Source organism: Motacilla alba, chromosome 3, assembly GCF_015832195.1.
Source record: "Motacilla alba alba isolate MOTALB_02 chromosome 3, Motacilla_alba_V1.0_pri, whole genome shotgun sequence".
Classification (NCBI taxonomy): domain Eukaryota; kingdom Metazoa; phylum Chordata; class Aves; order Passeriformes; family Motacillidae; genus Motacilla; species Motacilla alba.
This window is the reverse complement of record NC_052018.1, coordinates 61,594,100-61,609,723: the sequence shown is the minus strand read 5'-3', so window position 1 is coordinate 61,609,723 and position 15,624 is coordinate 61,594,100. Positions and strand designations below refer to the sequence as shown.

Sequence of the window (15,624 nt, the reverse complement as noted above, 5' to 3'; positions counted from 1 at the left end):
CTATTGAAAAATCAGATAAATCTTTTGCTGAGATCATTTATTCATGTTGTGCTTGCGCTGGGTTGACTTCTGAATTCTATTGTTTTGACTAAGGAAAGTCACTAGCATCTTTTGCATAAAATAAAGAGCTAAACTATAGCTATTTTATCTGTGAGCCTTGCAAGGGATACAGAGCAGCAAGTGGACAGGCAGCAATGTCAACGAATACCCTGGGTGTCTGGGCAGCAGACTGAAATCTCCTGCTGTGCCTGGGTCCTGAGCCATTGCACTGGGCTGCAGGATCCCCAGCAGTGCCCAGAGCTCCATGTTCCTGGTGGGGTCTGAGCATTGCAAAGGGGTTCCAACGAGGGGGATCTCTGCCTCCTGCCCCCTGTAGCAGTGCTGGAGAAGATCAAAAGCTACATCAGTAGAATAGGTGTAAAAATTGTTGCTGTTTGCCTCCCTGGATATCAGGGCATAGCATGGTGATGCAGCATGCATGCTGCACATGGTAAAGCCTCCAGGTGCTGTGTCAGAGATGCTTTTCTCCTTTCAATCCTCCCAAGATGTCTCTGGAACAGAGGTGCATGAGAGAACCGCTTATTTGTATCTGAGTTCAGTTTGTAAACTTCAGTCTTACTCATTTTTGTCAAAGCAAGCTAAATCTTTCAATGATTCTTGCAGATGGTTCCAGATTTCATAGTTAGCTTGGGCTTGAAGAAGTGAAAGGCTCAGGTAACCATCAGCAAGGTACTGCCTGGAAAAAAACAGTAAGAAGCTCTGTTTTGCATACCATCAGTCAGGTGTGTTAGGTGCTGCTTTGATAAATACCTGCATTGCAGAAAGCCAGATCTCTGTTACAGGTGCTTCTGGAATGTTCCTGGGACATTTGCAGGAGATCAATCTTCTCAGGTTTCCTCATGTCTGAAGTAAACATGGGTAAAGGAAACAGTTTTTAGTCCTGTTTCCAAATGAATTGTTGGGCTACATGTGCATATTTTTTCCCCAAGAGGTTAAGTCTCATATGAGAGCTGGAAAAGGTTCCAGGCCTTAGTATGTTGGGTTTACAGGTTCTTTTCTCTATATTTTGTCTGCTCTCTTTAAATTTGCCATTAAATTTAATCTTCTCTTTTTCATATGGGTTACCAAAAAAAGAAGATTGGAGGCACAAACTCTGGTCTTATAACCATACAAAGTAGTTTGTCTGCCGAGGAATGTTCTTCAAAGTCTACTTTTCTAGGTTCCTTTTCTCAGAGATCTTTTCTTTATTTCCCCAAAGCAGAACAAAACCTTGTTTGAATATAAGGTAGAAACCCTCATCTTCCAGGGTCTCAGACAAGAGCCTGCTTTGTCTCAGAAGATTGAACCTGCAAACCAGTCACTGTGAGAAACTAGGCAGACTTTGATCCCTCTTGTGTGCTTAGCTGGCTTCCTACACTCCTGAGCTCTGTAGATCATTGATATGAGCAGCATACATAAAAGGTTATGGGCTTTTTTGCCTGACTCCCTAAGAATCTCTCACTCCAGCTGAGCTATTTGCTGGCTAAAACCAGTTCTTCTAAGAATAGTATATCTTCGATTCATCACCTGAACTATGTAAATGAGGCTGAATCCAAGTATTCTTATAAGGAAAGCTCCTCTGGATAAAGCTGTGTTTGGCCAGAGCCTGTCCACTAAGTCAGCAGGGCTGGCTCATGCTGGTAGAGTGATGAGAGAGGCACAGGCTTTCACCACAAAAATTGAGTGCCTGAAGAAAGCTCAGGACTTGTAAAGCTGCTTTGTTTGTTCCAGTTTTTTTCTTTTACAGGAAACATCCTGTAAAATGTACCCTAATGTGGCTCCAGAATTAAGATTGTGTACATTTTTTTTAGGAACTAACTATTCAATTATTTGTGTATATCTTTACAGAAAGCATAGGAGAATGTAGAAGCCTACATGCCTTCCACCTTCCAAGATTCTCACAGATCAGCTGAATCTGTCTTAGGCATTCTCTTCTTTTTAGCATCTTACTTCTTCCACAAAGATTGAGCAGTTAAAAATGTAGAATGATAGTCAGGGTTTTTTTTTACCTTTTTATCTTGAAACTAATGCAAAATACCTGAATGTGGTTGCTTCAGGTGAGATGTTACACCTGTCCCTTTCTCCCCTCTCCTGTTTTCTACCCTGTCCCTGTTATAAGGCCTCTTGCGCTTGGTGCTGTTGAAATTATGGAGTCAGTAAGATCTAGAAGTCTGCAGATGTGCAGATCTGCTTATCCATCTTCAAGAAAGATGAATTCAAAACTGCAGAGAGAGCTGCAAACAGCATTGTGAGACAGCTGTCCTGGTTCAGTGTAGCAAAACAGAGCCTGAGAGGGCCTGAGTGCATTAGATGAATGTTGCAAGTTGGTGAACAGCCAGGAGAGAGCATGGCTAAAGGACAATGCTGGCACAGGTAGAAAGGAATAAACAGTGGCTTGAAATACAGTTAGAGTGGAAATTAAAGGAAGCTTTCTAACAATTAGAATGGGTCTTTTCTTGAACAGAATTTTATTAGCAATAGCAGGAACAAAAAATGGAGCTGGTTAAATCTGAAGTTTATGAAAGGATTTGTCTGAGTTGACCACCTGCATCAGCACAATCAATTAGTCAAAAAAAGTGACAAAAGATATCTTGTCTTGTCCTGTGTCCCATGTTCCTGACTGACAGCTTCCTGGATTTTGATTAATTAAAACACAGCTCTCTGCCTAGTCTGGAAAGGAAACTCATGATCTGCAAAACTCTAACAGAGTTTTATTGTGCAGGGAGTCATCCTGGAGAAGACAACAAACATATATTATTTCTGACTTTCATTTTACATAGTGTTTCGCCAATGTGTTGTGTTTATCCTTCAGGAGGGAAGGTGCTTTGCAGTTGATGGAGACCATACACTGGTGCTGCAGCACTGCTGCTTTTCTGTGAGGTAGCTCCATGACACTGCTTGAACTGTACAAACAAAAATACCAGTGCTGTAGGACAAAACCCTCGGGTAGAAAAGCTCTGGCCTTCTGTTCCTTGGAAGTTCACAGAAGTAAAGAAAAAAATGTTGTATTTTAAAACCTATCCTCTGAAAGTATGCCCAGCATTTTCATAGGTTCATTTGGTCCAGAATTTGCAAAAGGTCCCACTTTTAGTTTGCAAAATAAGTAATCTGATTTTCTAGTGCATGTGGCACACTGGCATCTCTCTGAAAGTCTTTCAGATTTGACGAGTCCCCACAAGAGCGGTTGTATACTGCGTACTTTGTAAATCTGACCATCATTTAGCTGTTCACCTGAGAATAGAGCTTTGTTAAGAGTCTGGCCCCAATCACAATTTCTGGAAACAAGAAAATCTGGTTTGAAAGTGAGGTTTGTTGAAAATCTGGCCTTTGGAAAATTTATTCTAAACATAAACAAATCATCGATCCAAATACTTAACGAGATATTAACATTTGCTTCCCTGTTAAAGAGGTCATTTATAAGCAAGTTGCTTTTACAGCAGTATTTCCACCAAGGCAGCAGGGGATAAAAGATATTCCTATCTGATGTGTTTTGGAGACCTTTTGTTAAAAGGTCAGTTCTTGAAGAACAGATGTCTAAATAAAGGAAAACAATAACAATAAAAGTGTGTTGCAGCTGGTACTGAGGTACCTGGGGGATTGGTTTGAACAAATAAATGGGTCTGAACTGATTCAGATGCCTCCTTGTTTTGGCAAAAGAAAGAGCAGGCATGAAGACCAAGGGTCCATGTTCAAGCAGAATCATGTTAGGGAGGTACAATTACAACATAATTGTATCTGTAGCCATTTACAGACATCAGGCCATCTCTGTCACTGTTCAAGATCAAGCCCCTGTTGCAGTTATTAGTTATTTGTATTACTGCAGTGTTACTGTATATACCAGACATTTATTATAGCATCTTACATAGATGCGGAAAACCACAAGAATTTTCCAATGGACTTGTAGTAAAAGAAAGGACGGTATGATTAGACACTGGAAAACAAGAGGACACCAGACCAGGATAAAAAGCACAGTAATGGCAGCCTAAATATTGTCAGCTTTGGTACCACAGCAGAGGGGAGTCTAAGGCAGAACAGTCAGTGAATAATCACAAAGTCTAAGGGTCAGCAGAGGAAAAGCAATGAAAAGCATCTGCTTCAAACTAGGCTTGTCACTGTCAAAAGCTGATAAAATGGACTGGTCAGGTAGGAACTGGAAATCTCTGTCTCAAGTAAATGGGAAACCCGACCATGGGCAAAATCAGACTGACAGCGAGATTTAAAAAATGGAGCTTACAAAGATAAAAGCCAATAAGATGCCAGGAGGAACAATATGGTCAAAGACAATAATCTTCATCACAAATTTCCTCCTGGCTGTGAGTAAGAAGAAGGTTTGCTGGTGATCAACGGGGCAGTCAAGACTGGATGAGAGGTGTAACTATCTGAGCAAGTAGGACGCAGCTGTGCAGGAGCCTGCCAGTCTTTCGAATGAGGTACATAACACCATGAAAAGAACTGTCTTAGACAAAGATAGTGTTCCAGTTATGGCAAGGCATTTCTGTTAAAATAAATGCTATATAAACTGACAGTTTTAGTCACAGTTGAAGTCTGCAGGCAAGAACTTTGATGTGAATTAACTGCTACGGTTTTGGTTTTTATTTATAGTTTTTAGTTATTTGTCTAAAGAAAAATTGAAAATTATAGGTTGTCACTAGGATGTGTTTATTTGCAACTAAATAAAGCTTTAGCCTTATATTTTATTGTGTACCTTTTTTCCTGATTCAGAAGATACATTCTGATATACATTATTTAATCAGTTATATAGTTTAGTATAGATTGCCTGTATTACTTTAGAACATGGTGAATGCTTTATTACTTTTTCTAGGTTATCATTCTTTTTTTAACATTTTTTCTACTAATGACCTGAAATAAAACACAGTTATGGTATATAAGTTAACAAGTTTTAAATTACTAGTAAATAAAATTTTAGCATTATGGATTTTTAATACATATAGCAAAGAATTGCTTACACTTATGATTATTTCTGGTCATCATGTCCTTCAGGATCTTCAAAATATAAAATCATATCTTCTCTTGCAATGTTTATTATTAATGGACTTCAAATTTTAAAATGTCCTGCTTTTTCAGAATTATATCACCATTTCAACTTGGAATGAAGGTAGGTAGAGTTTCACAAGGACACCCTTTAGCTGTAAAAGAGGAGGTCAAAATGTAACAAATAAGGATGTTTCTTTCTCCATCCAAAGTCTTTCTGTTGAAAACAAAGAGATGGTACAAGAATCTGTGCTCAAAAAAATCTGTTTGAAAGTTGTAAAAGGTTTCTATGAGACAGTCCTTTCAAAGCTTTAGCAAAAGCATATTATTTTATAATAGGCTGGAAATAAAGGAGGAAGACAGACACTGGACAGTTAATTCCTTCAGCTCATGAAGACACGTGTGCATGTTGCTCATAATAACTGCAGGTGATGCATTAGGTTCATGCTAACAAGCCTTAAGCTAGAAGTTGGAAAGGCTTTGTTTCTGAGAGGAAGAATGTCTTTGTTGAATGTCTACCACATTATTTGTTTTTCCACCTACTAATCTTAAAATTAAAATGTGTTGCTTATCTCTTGGGAATTTTTAACATGGGAAAGAATAGAGATGAGAATGCCCATTTAATGTGTGTTAAGAGTGAGGCTCTAATAGGAACATAATGCAAGAAATGAAATGGTTTTCTCTTGGGTGATAGAAGAGACTGTTAAAAGTCTTTTCAGTATTAGCTTGTCTTCTTTCTTCCCCAGTCACAGTTTTCAGTAACATGCAAACAAAACCTATATGATTCTGATGGAATTCTCTTGCTTCTATAATATCCATTTTCAGAAAGGTTTGGGAAGGCTATCTTGAGACAAAATGGGCATGGAATTGGTTTAGTTGAATAGATAAAGATTCCCATCCGGGAACTTCAGCTCTTCCACCTGGGAACACCAAGTTTTACAGCCGTACTGATTATGTTGCAAAATCATACGTTGACTGTAAATGGCTCACCTACCTTAACATTACAGCTGGCATTAGGCATGCACTTTTAAAATTAATTTCCTGGTCATCCCCACTTACTCTTCTTTGGTTTGCAGGCTACAAACAAACCAGGGGGTTTTTTGGATTAAACTAAGCAAAAAAATGCACTCAGGAACTTGTACGCCCTCCACCACTAGTCATGCAATCTACAGAACTAGCCTGAAGAAAGTCCAAAGTCAAGTCTCCTGAAATGCAGATTGTGGCTATTGGGTCCTCTTTCATTCTGCAGAGCCATTCCTACTGCACAGCACAATGTAGATAAAGACCAAATTCCTGCTGACTAATGAACTCTAGACTCTTGAAAGTGCAGTTGTGTAACAGTACCCGAAGAACCTGCAGGAGGGGAGAGCATTTCCATGCCAAATGATAACCTATCTTAGTTAGCTTCATTTGTTTCTGAAGAGTAAAAATACTCTGAGGAAGTTACCCAAAATAAAGCTGCTAAGAGCAAACAATATGCAGCTCAGAAGAATGAATTGCTGAAGAAGAATGAATTGCTTCAGGGGAAAACTGGGAAAATTTCTGCATAGCCATGTCCAAGCCTGTGGCTGGGAGAATGGCCCTGTTCACATTCAGGTTCACGTGAATCTGAGTTTTACAGCCTGTTGATCTTCAGGTGGGTAGGGTTGAAAAGAAGCTGAGGAGATTTGTTAGAGATGTAAATAGCATTCTCTCATTTAGTTTGTAGCCAGCACTCTAGTTTGGGATACTGAATGTAAAGGCTGATCCTGGGAGGTCTAGAATAGATGAGCTGAGAGAAGTTCCAGGTAAATATTTTCCATGAGAAGATCCTGGATTGAGGTGAGCGGTAATTTTCTTCTGAGGTAATACTGCATTAAGAGGCAGAAAATGATTCCTGATTCCCAAGAGCTCAAGCAGCAGAAGTAGCCACTGTTGTGAGTCTTGCTGTTGGATTTACGTGGTGTATGTCTGTGTCAGTTGGCTTCTGTTCACTTTCTTACCTATAGAGAGCACTGGTCACTGCCCAGAAATACCGACATCCCATGCTCCACCACCGCCTAAGCCTAAGCCTAAACCTAAAAAAGCTCCGCTACCACCAAAAAATGCCATTGCCGCTTCCACCGCCACCAGCCATAAGGGCAACGAAGCACCTCATGCTAAAAAAAAGGGAAAGGTTCCTGCTAAGCAGCCTCCTCTCCCGCCGCCCAAGCCAACAGGTGCCAGTGCAAATCGAGAAGCTGGTGAGTACTGCCCGTGCAGTGCAGCTGTGGTGGGTGCATGTGCATGGGGCTGCTTGGCTTGCTCTTACAGTGACTTGTGCCTTCGGATGTAGCAGTGGTACTGAGGAGAATGCCGTAGGTGGTTGTAGAGAGCTTCCTGCTGGGCTCTGGTTCTGCTGGCCACAAACACCCCAGACAACACACAGACCCCCTCGCTGCTGAATGAACCTATGTACAACACCAGCACATCAGAGACAGCACTGAATTCCCAGTCCAAGTGACACTGAATTCCAGTCAAGTGTGAAAGCTGGCAAAAAAAAGACCCAGAGAATCAGCTCAAGAATAAGCAGGATAGAAGCTGACTTCTGAAACCAAGGACAAGTTACCCCTAAGTAAAACTAATTTGGTATTGCTGTAACTTTCTACTGGAAGTATCAACTATTCCAGTTAATTTGACAATATGACAAGATCACAGAGAAGTTAAGAATAAAACCATGAAGGCATCTTAAAAGACTGTTAAATAGCTGTTGGTTTAGCTGACAAAAAAAATGACAACCATTAGAAATGACCAGGCTTCCCTCAGGTGCTGTGATTCTAAGTAGATACTGGAAATTGAAAATATCAGTCATCCAGCACATAGCACATGTATTTATCACCACACTATTACATCAAAATTCAGCGGTGATGCAAGATTAAAGATTATAGGAGGATGCTCTTAAGGTACTGATTGTGAATTTGAACGGTTGCAGTGTAGACAATGATCAAAATTAAAACATCCACACATAATTTGAACACAAGCAGTATTGTGATGAATGGGCTCCATATATGTATTGGCAAACTTATACAAGCCCCGTGTTTTCAATAGCTGTCTGTCTTTCAAAGCCCTCCAGTCCCTCCAGTTTTCTCTGCAAGTATTTCTCTTCACAGCTTGTACATTTTGGCACATTTTGTATTTGAAGCATACAGAAGAGGACTGTTTGAAAACATTGCAAGACTTCTAGAATTACAATAACTTTGCCATAAAATATCCATTAACTTGGTATTAACTGTCCCTACTGCATCAGATGACTACAAGAATAAACATTTTGAAAATCCAGAATTTGCTGCTTGTATTTCACATGCAGCTGGGAAACTCAGCTCTTCTAGGTGAAGCAGCCTTGTAATAGCAGACCTTTCAGAAATAAAGCAATCCATCACATAAAGAACTGTTTGTACCAGTGGCTGGTAACAAGCTGTCAGGTATCTGACTTTTTAGACTGAAATACATTCAGGTTCCAGATTTGTCTTCTATTAGCCTTGCTGAAATGTCAGCCAGTGCTTGCAAACCATACAGATGTAAAATATATCCATGTATATCCCTTATTCTACTGGTGATTTCTTCCAACATTAAAAACGTATTGTATTCATTCAATACTTAAAAAGTACTTAATAAGTAGAGCTAGTTTGAAATAGTGTTAGTGCAAGAGTTTTGTCAGATCCCCATGAAAGTGAACACATGATGCAGCCAGTGATCAAGTCCCATGAAGGAGGAGAGGAATATGAGTAACAACTGAGCCGTGGCTCTCCTGAGGGCAACCCAGCAGGTTCCCATACTGAAATAGTGGAACTGGGAGAATGGCACTTAAATGTAGGCATGGATGTATGCCAAAAGGCAAACAACAGCCATTAAATATTTCATTTAATCAGAATTCAAATCTTCTACTGAAAAAGAGGCATGACAGAAAATTGTCAGCCAGCCCAGTCAAAAACAACAACAGCAATAGCACTTCTGACCCGTGTGGACGCTTAGGGGGGTTTTCTGTGGGAGAAATCTTTTAAGTTGCTGTATCTAATTGCAGGTTCTGAAAATAATGTAAGGATTTTTACAGTGGAAACATGTTTTGACATTTTCCCAGCCACAATTGTGTGGCTGTATATTTGTACTGTGCTGCAGTTCTTAAGTGCAAGCATGTAACTGGTTCTGTTGACCTCCAGCCTGCACTGAAGGGGATCAGAACCAGAGCCTTTTCTTTCTACCATCCATCTACTCATTAAGATTTCTGTTAAATAATATGCAGGTTGGAACCACCATCTATTTCTACTGTAATTATGAACTTTTGCCAATGCCATTTTTCTGCTTCATTTTGTTTTGCATGTCAATTGAGTGATTTCTACCTGATGTGGGAAGATGAGTGCAGTATCGGTTGTTTCAGGACAGTGCCTTTTACACCTGGGAGCACAGAGAGGAACAGGGATTTGCCTAAAGTTTCTATAATTGTTTTCAGATATACTGAAAGCTTCACAGCTCTCTAAATATTTTTAGACCCTAACAGCTACAGAACAGTAAAATGTCTTTTGAATTCGTTTCCATCTCCTTTGAGAACAGTCTCACTGTGAAAACTGTTTTTATATCATGAACTTATTATGGCCAGTATCTACACTTTGATTTTCTCCCAGTCTGCTGGGGGGTTGTTTTTATTTAAATGCTTCTAAGTAAAGTTGGCCTTTCAGCAGATTTCTATTACAGCTTTCTGTTTTACTCAGTAAGCTTAGCCAGAAGGCTGCTATGTAACTTTATAATGCTTTCATTTGTTCTCTGGAAGTTAATGAATTTTTAGAATTACATCAGAAGTATTTGAGTCGGATGCATTTTGATGAAAAGGACTGAACCATTAGATGGTTGTCATTTTAATTGCTTTTAAATGGAAGTCAGAAGTTTGAAGCTCCCATCTCAGGTGATGACACAGCATGACACTGACACAGCAATTGGAAATGTGGCTAGAATGCACATGGAAATGCAGGCTAGCTGAAATCTCTAGTGAGATTCATTATGCATATATGCTTCAGTATGGTGAGTGTCACAGGATTAAACAGCCAGCTTGGCCAGCTTGTACAGCTGCTGTCAAAACCTTGTTTCACTACATTTTCAAGACTTCCCAAGTTGGTCACTGGTAAGATGAAAGCCTCCAGTACAGACAGGAGGCCTTCAGTGCCTCCTCTCTCCTGAAGGTCATCTGTGCAGAGTGACAGCAGTGGTTTCTGCCTCTCTTTTGTGGACAGACCCAGCTGGACTTGAAAGCACACCTTGTTTTGTTGCCCCTCTGCTATCTGTCATTACATAGGAGGACCCCAGTTGCAATAATTGTGAAAGGCAATAGACTGATACTCAGTAACAATCCTCAGATGTTCATTGAAAAATATAAGGAAAATCACAAGGTTTTCACAATAATCAGGCCAAAAATTCATGTAGTAGAAAACGTCAGGCAGCTTTCTCTTCCAGGGAGTTTTTTTTTGGTTTTTTTTTTAAGCTAAGTCACTACACATATTTTTAGAATAAGTAGTGGACTTCTTAGATGATGTCCAGGCTAGTTGTAACAAGCCAATTCAGAATGCTCAAAACACTCCTATCCATTTTTAAGGTTGGTCCTCTCTGCTGTTCTTGGGCGAGTATTCATCATTTCAGTGTCTCCCACACAAAGGTGAAATTGGCACTGCGACATTTAATAATCTCAAGCATTTACATGAAGTATTGTAGAAGTATCAATGTAGTTTTTTTTAAGACCAGCACAAGTCAATTCATGCAGAAAATACAGTGCAAAAATCATATAATTGCAAGACTGTAAAATGCCTTTTATTTTCTTGTTTTAGCTGGTTCCTCTCATGCAAAAAAACTTCCAGTCTCCAAGTCTTCTTCATCACCATCTCCTTCGTCCACATCATCTCATCCCAAAGCCTCTAAGGAGACTTCCAGCAAATCTGGCACATCAGGGACTCCCAGGGGCAAGAAAAAACCTGGGAAGCAGTCAGCCCCACGAACAGCACCAGACGGGGCTGCTTCTTCCCCCTCAGGTGCGACAGCCGACAGTTTGGAAGCGAAGGCAGAAAAACCCAAGCCCGAGCAAACTTCCATAGTAATTTTTGAAATGGAGAACGCAGACCAGTCGAGCAAGCTTGTTGTGCCCCCTCCTCCCACCGCTGCCCCTCCTCCACCTCCACTTCCACCTCCTTTTCCTGCTGCAGCTAGTCAGCCTGCTGGCTCCTCAGATGCCCAGGATGTGTCAGACAGCTGTGTGGCAGGGCCACGCAGCCCTGGCTCGGACACAAAGCCTCTTCCCCCGACTGAGCGTGGCGCAGAGCAGAGTCTGAGCAGTGCAGCCCCAGGCAGCGCTCCAGAGGCCAGAGGAGAAGACACGGAAAGGTGAGACAGTGCTGCTGTCCTGGGGAAGCGGTAGGACCACAGCCAGGGAAGCCACATTTGTTTGCACTGTGGGCACGTGGGGATCTCTTCTGCTTCTTCTGCTGACTGGGAACAGTTTGTGTGGCAGCCCAGCACAGTTTGTTCCTTCCCAGTGCCTTTGAGCCTTTCACCTGCAGTACCTCATGTTTCCCCAGAAGGTCATTGATCATGACCTGTCTCTTACTTCATTGTGTGGCTGGCACTGGGGTCAGCAGTTCAGCTCAAAGCTGATGACACTTCTATTTATCTCTCATAAGGCAAAGAAGAAATTATGCCAAATTATAAGGGGGCTCTTTTCTGTAGATGTCTTTTTTTTCTGTAGATATCATTAAATATCTCACTGCTAAAGTTCTCAATTCAATAGCTGAATTTACTTGAACACTTGAAAACGGGGGTTCTTTCAGGCTTCAGTTAGTAGGTGTTTGGTTTTTTACTGCCTAATAACTTGTCTAAATCTCAGGTATTGTAAAAACTGGTCAAGAGAAAAGTCATAATTACATTTTTTAGGCAAAATAGTTGGCAGAAAAATGAAACTGGCTTATTAATTTGTCTTTTCCCTGCCACAAAAATCAGCATCTTTTATATAAATCCAAGAGGGTTTAGTCTAGATGCCAGTAGCCCAGAGACCTTTGTTTAAATGCTTGCTGGTACATCTGTTGCCAGCTCTACATTCTAGTGCAGCATCTCCACCTGCTCTACCCTTCCTTTACGTAAAGATTTTCTCAAGGCAAAGGCCAATCTGCTGTTGATGGCCAAGTTCATTAGTAATGAGCATGAACATTTTGAACTCAACTGCAATGAGACTGTATCTACAATAAATAGGGTTAAGCTTCCAGAACAAGAAACTTTGCATTCCCATCTGCTCTCCAGCTTGCTCCTCTCACCCCCAGCTTTGTGAACTGTTCTCTCTCTCGATCCCACCCCACAAAAAATAAAAGCCAATTAAGATTTGTCTTATTTTTCCTAAAACGCATACATAGATACATATACATATCTGCATATGTTAAAAATGTCTCATATATGTACGTTTTTTAGAAAGTAATTACTTTGATTAACAGAACTTTTATTTTCATCCTTGCTTATTCAATTGCTTCTCATTGGTGTTTTGTTCTGCTTGCATTGATGTGTCACTCTATCTGCTCATGAATAAACAGCTTGGCTACCAAAGAAGACCAGGAAGGGGAGGCTCCAGATCAACCATTCTCTGAGCTAGTGGAGGAGGCTTCTGATGCTGCTGCCCCTCCTGAGAGTGAAAGCAGCAGAGAGAGCCATGGCAGTGACTCGGACTCAGACGGGCCAATCCTGTACACAGATGATGACGATGATGATGATGATGATGATGAGAATGCAAGTACTGAAAGTAAGCATCCTGCCAGAAACCTGCAGATTGCCATTCGCAGATTGCATTTTGTGAGCATGCCTGACCCATGCCAGTGTGAGGCAGAGAAAGGAATGGCTGCAGGGAATGCTTTTAGGGGATTTAGTGTTTTGTCACTCCTGAGAAATAAATGAGTGTCCTGCTTCTCCCAGACAATGACGATCAGAAACCTGCTGGGGCCTGTGCATGGGTGAGAGCAGATCAATCATTGCAGGGAGGAGAGCGGAGGTGGGTGGAACAGGCTCAGAAGGACATGAGGGTGGGACAAGGGGAGACCTCAGGGCATCTCAAGCCATTCATTTGGCTTGCCCACATCATAAATTCCTTATGGGAGTTCCAGGTGTGGTGGATGACAGAGGAGACCCATCAGTCAGCAGCTTCACTGAAAGTCACTTGTTCCTCTTTGATCAGGATGTTTTAAGCATTGGAGCAATGTTAGCAGACAGAGCAGATCACAGTAGATTACATCTAAGTTTTACAGCTTTGAAATTTCATCTGGGGTCATGACTCTATCATCACCTTAACTGGGCAGAAGCCCTGCAGTGCTGAAGGGGTTGTCCTGCCCCCATTCTGCCTAATCCCTGCTCCCAGCTGTTCTTTCCTTAGGCTAGAGTTCATATTTGTTTTTGTAGGAGCAGCTGTTGTTGAGCTGATTTTCAATAGAATTTGTGGTTCCCTGATCCCGCTCACCCAAAGGCTTCTCCTTTGGTTGGGCAAAGAAGGTGGCAGCAGCAGGGTGTCAGGAGCACGAAGGAGGGCAGCCCTCCCTCTACCCCCTCCAGAGTGGCTTTATGTCAGTATGAAATCACCATCAAACCATAGTTTGAGAGCCTTGCTCACAGCTTTTTTGGAGGAGGTGCTTCCCTGTGCTCAACAAAGAAGGTTTGAGCACCGAGGTCCAGTGTACCAAAGTGGCATGAGGCAAAATTAACATGTTTTTGGTTGGTTTTTTTGGTTTGGTTTTTTTTTTAGCCACTGGTGCAGGAGAAGGTAAAGTGCTAGGTAGCTCAAGAGGCTGAAGTCTTCTGCAGTTCTTTGTTGGGTTTGAATACAACCCAAAGTGATAGAAACCAAAAGTTCATGTGTTCATGCAGCAGCACAGTGTCTTATGAAAAGTGAGCTGGGAGCCTGTGGTCTTACCAAACTGCCTTACACAGTGAAAATCTGCCAACCTAAGGCATAGTAGCCCACCTTGGTCAGAATGTCAAGACACAAGGGAAATACTATAAAGGCTGTGAAAAATGCCCTTCCTTCCACAGCTGGCCATGCAGCAAAGCCCTTGTCCCTACAGTGTCAGTTTTATGGAGAACAGACTGCTTCAGTGTCTGGGGGTTCCTGCCTAGGTTACTTTACAGGCACTTAGAACATTTTTCTAAGCTGTATTTTTTGGTTTAGTTTACAAATAACTTAGAGATGGAAAGCACTATAAAAGAACTAAGTGGTAATTGATTGCAAAAAAAAATTGAAAGAATGAGGGAAATGATGATAGAATGAGACTAAGCCATTTAAGGTTGAAGAAAAAGAGCAGCAGGTTGCTAAATATACTAAGTAGATAAATAAGCTAACCTATAATGTATTAGACTTCAAAGACATTTTAGTGTAGATTTGTCATTTTTATCCTATCACTTCACATATGACAAGTGATGTTTGTATCAATTTGGTTGGTAGCTTTTCCCTCCAAGCCTTTTAGCTTTTTATTTTCATGAACTGAGCTAAAATTTTTCTTTTGATGTTAATTAAAATTCCTCTCCTGCATGTGGGAACAAGGTTGTTTTGGGGAGGTATTAAAGCTCTTACTCAGAGTTTGTGTCTGTAACCTGAGCATGAATGAACTAAATCTACCCTACTCCTCCTTTCCTCAGGCTCTTTGGCAAGTAAAATTCGTCGTAGGGATACTCTTGCTATCAAACTTGGCAACAGACCATCTAAGAAAGAGTTAGAAGACAAAAACATCTTGCAGCGTACATCCGAAGAGGAGAGGCAGGAAATCAGACATCAGATTGGAACAAAGCTTGTGAGGTATCAGTCACAGGGTCAATGTGGTTTCACTGGGTGGAGATGGAGGAAGAGAATTGAGAACACTGGGTTCATGTTTTAAATGCAGCCCAGTGTGCACTGCAGGATCTTTGTGGTACAACTGTCTGGAAAATGGTGGTTTTATTTCTCACAAAACTTTAAACTGTCAATAATAGATTTTTTTGTCCTGCAAGAAACAAAACCTGAGAGCTTTTGGGGTTTTGGGTACTTTGGTTAAAAAAGGATAGAAGAGGAAGAGGGTAAGAATGAGTCCACAACAATCAATGTCATGGTTCTTGTTCTTTCTCGGATTTGTTAGCAGAACTTCCACTTGTATACCCATCTCAAACAGAGCACTGGTTCCTGACCCACAGAGCATGCCTGTGCATGTTGTCCCTTCTGAACCTTCTCCTCCTCCTCTGGCTCTCCAAGTTCTTCATTTTCATGTCCTGATTCCACCAAAAGAAGTTGAGCCAGTCAGTGTTTAGTGTTACTGTACCCACCTCTGAGGCACATCTTTCTCAAGCTGTTAAACTGCCAAGGGATGTATGTTACTTTCTCCTTCTGGACTTGAGAACATTGCATAAAAAATTCACTTGCGTTTTACAGGTTTAAAAAAAAAAAAAACCTTCATGTTTATTTTGTTTTTTGTGGTCTCTGAGAATAGACAGCATGCCTGTATTTTGCTGGACCTGTCCCTATTTCTGTTTGGCTCAGGAATGTTGTCCAGGTTTGGAGGATGCCCTGTGTTTTTTGGAGATTCCCAGATACAGGGTAGTCCT

The 15,624-nt window shown here is 41.1% G+C and overlaps 1 protein-coding gene across 4 annotated transcripts in view; it reads left to right on the top strand.

Annotated features, from left to right (window-relative positions):
* Nucleotides 1-15,624, top strand: part of PHACTR2 (phosphatase and actin regulator 2) — a 128,417-nt gene that overhangs the window by 96,505 nt on the left and 16,288 nt on the right. For 3 of the 4 annotated variants that reach the window (XM_038130859.1, XM_038130861.1, XM_038130860.1), the window contains exons 5-8: nt 7,020-7,253; nt 10,860-11,409; nt 12,603-12,808; nt 14,689-14,845. In XM_038130859.1, the coding sequence (XP_037986787.1) occupies nt 7,020-7,253; nt 10,860-11,409; nt 12,603-12,808; nt 14,689-14,845 (1,147 nt within the window). The remainder of the gene's footprint in view (nt 1-7,019; nt 7,254-10,859; nt 11,410-12,602; nt 12,809-14,688; nt 14,846-15,624) is intronic. The other variant, XM_038130862.1, reaches the window with a different exon arrangement.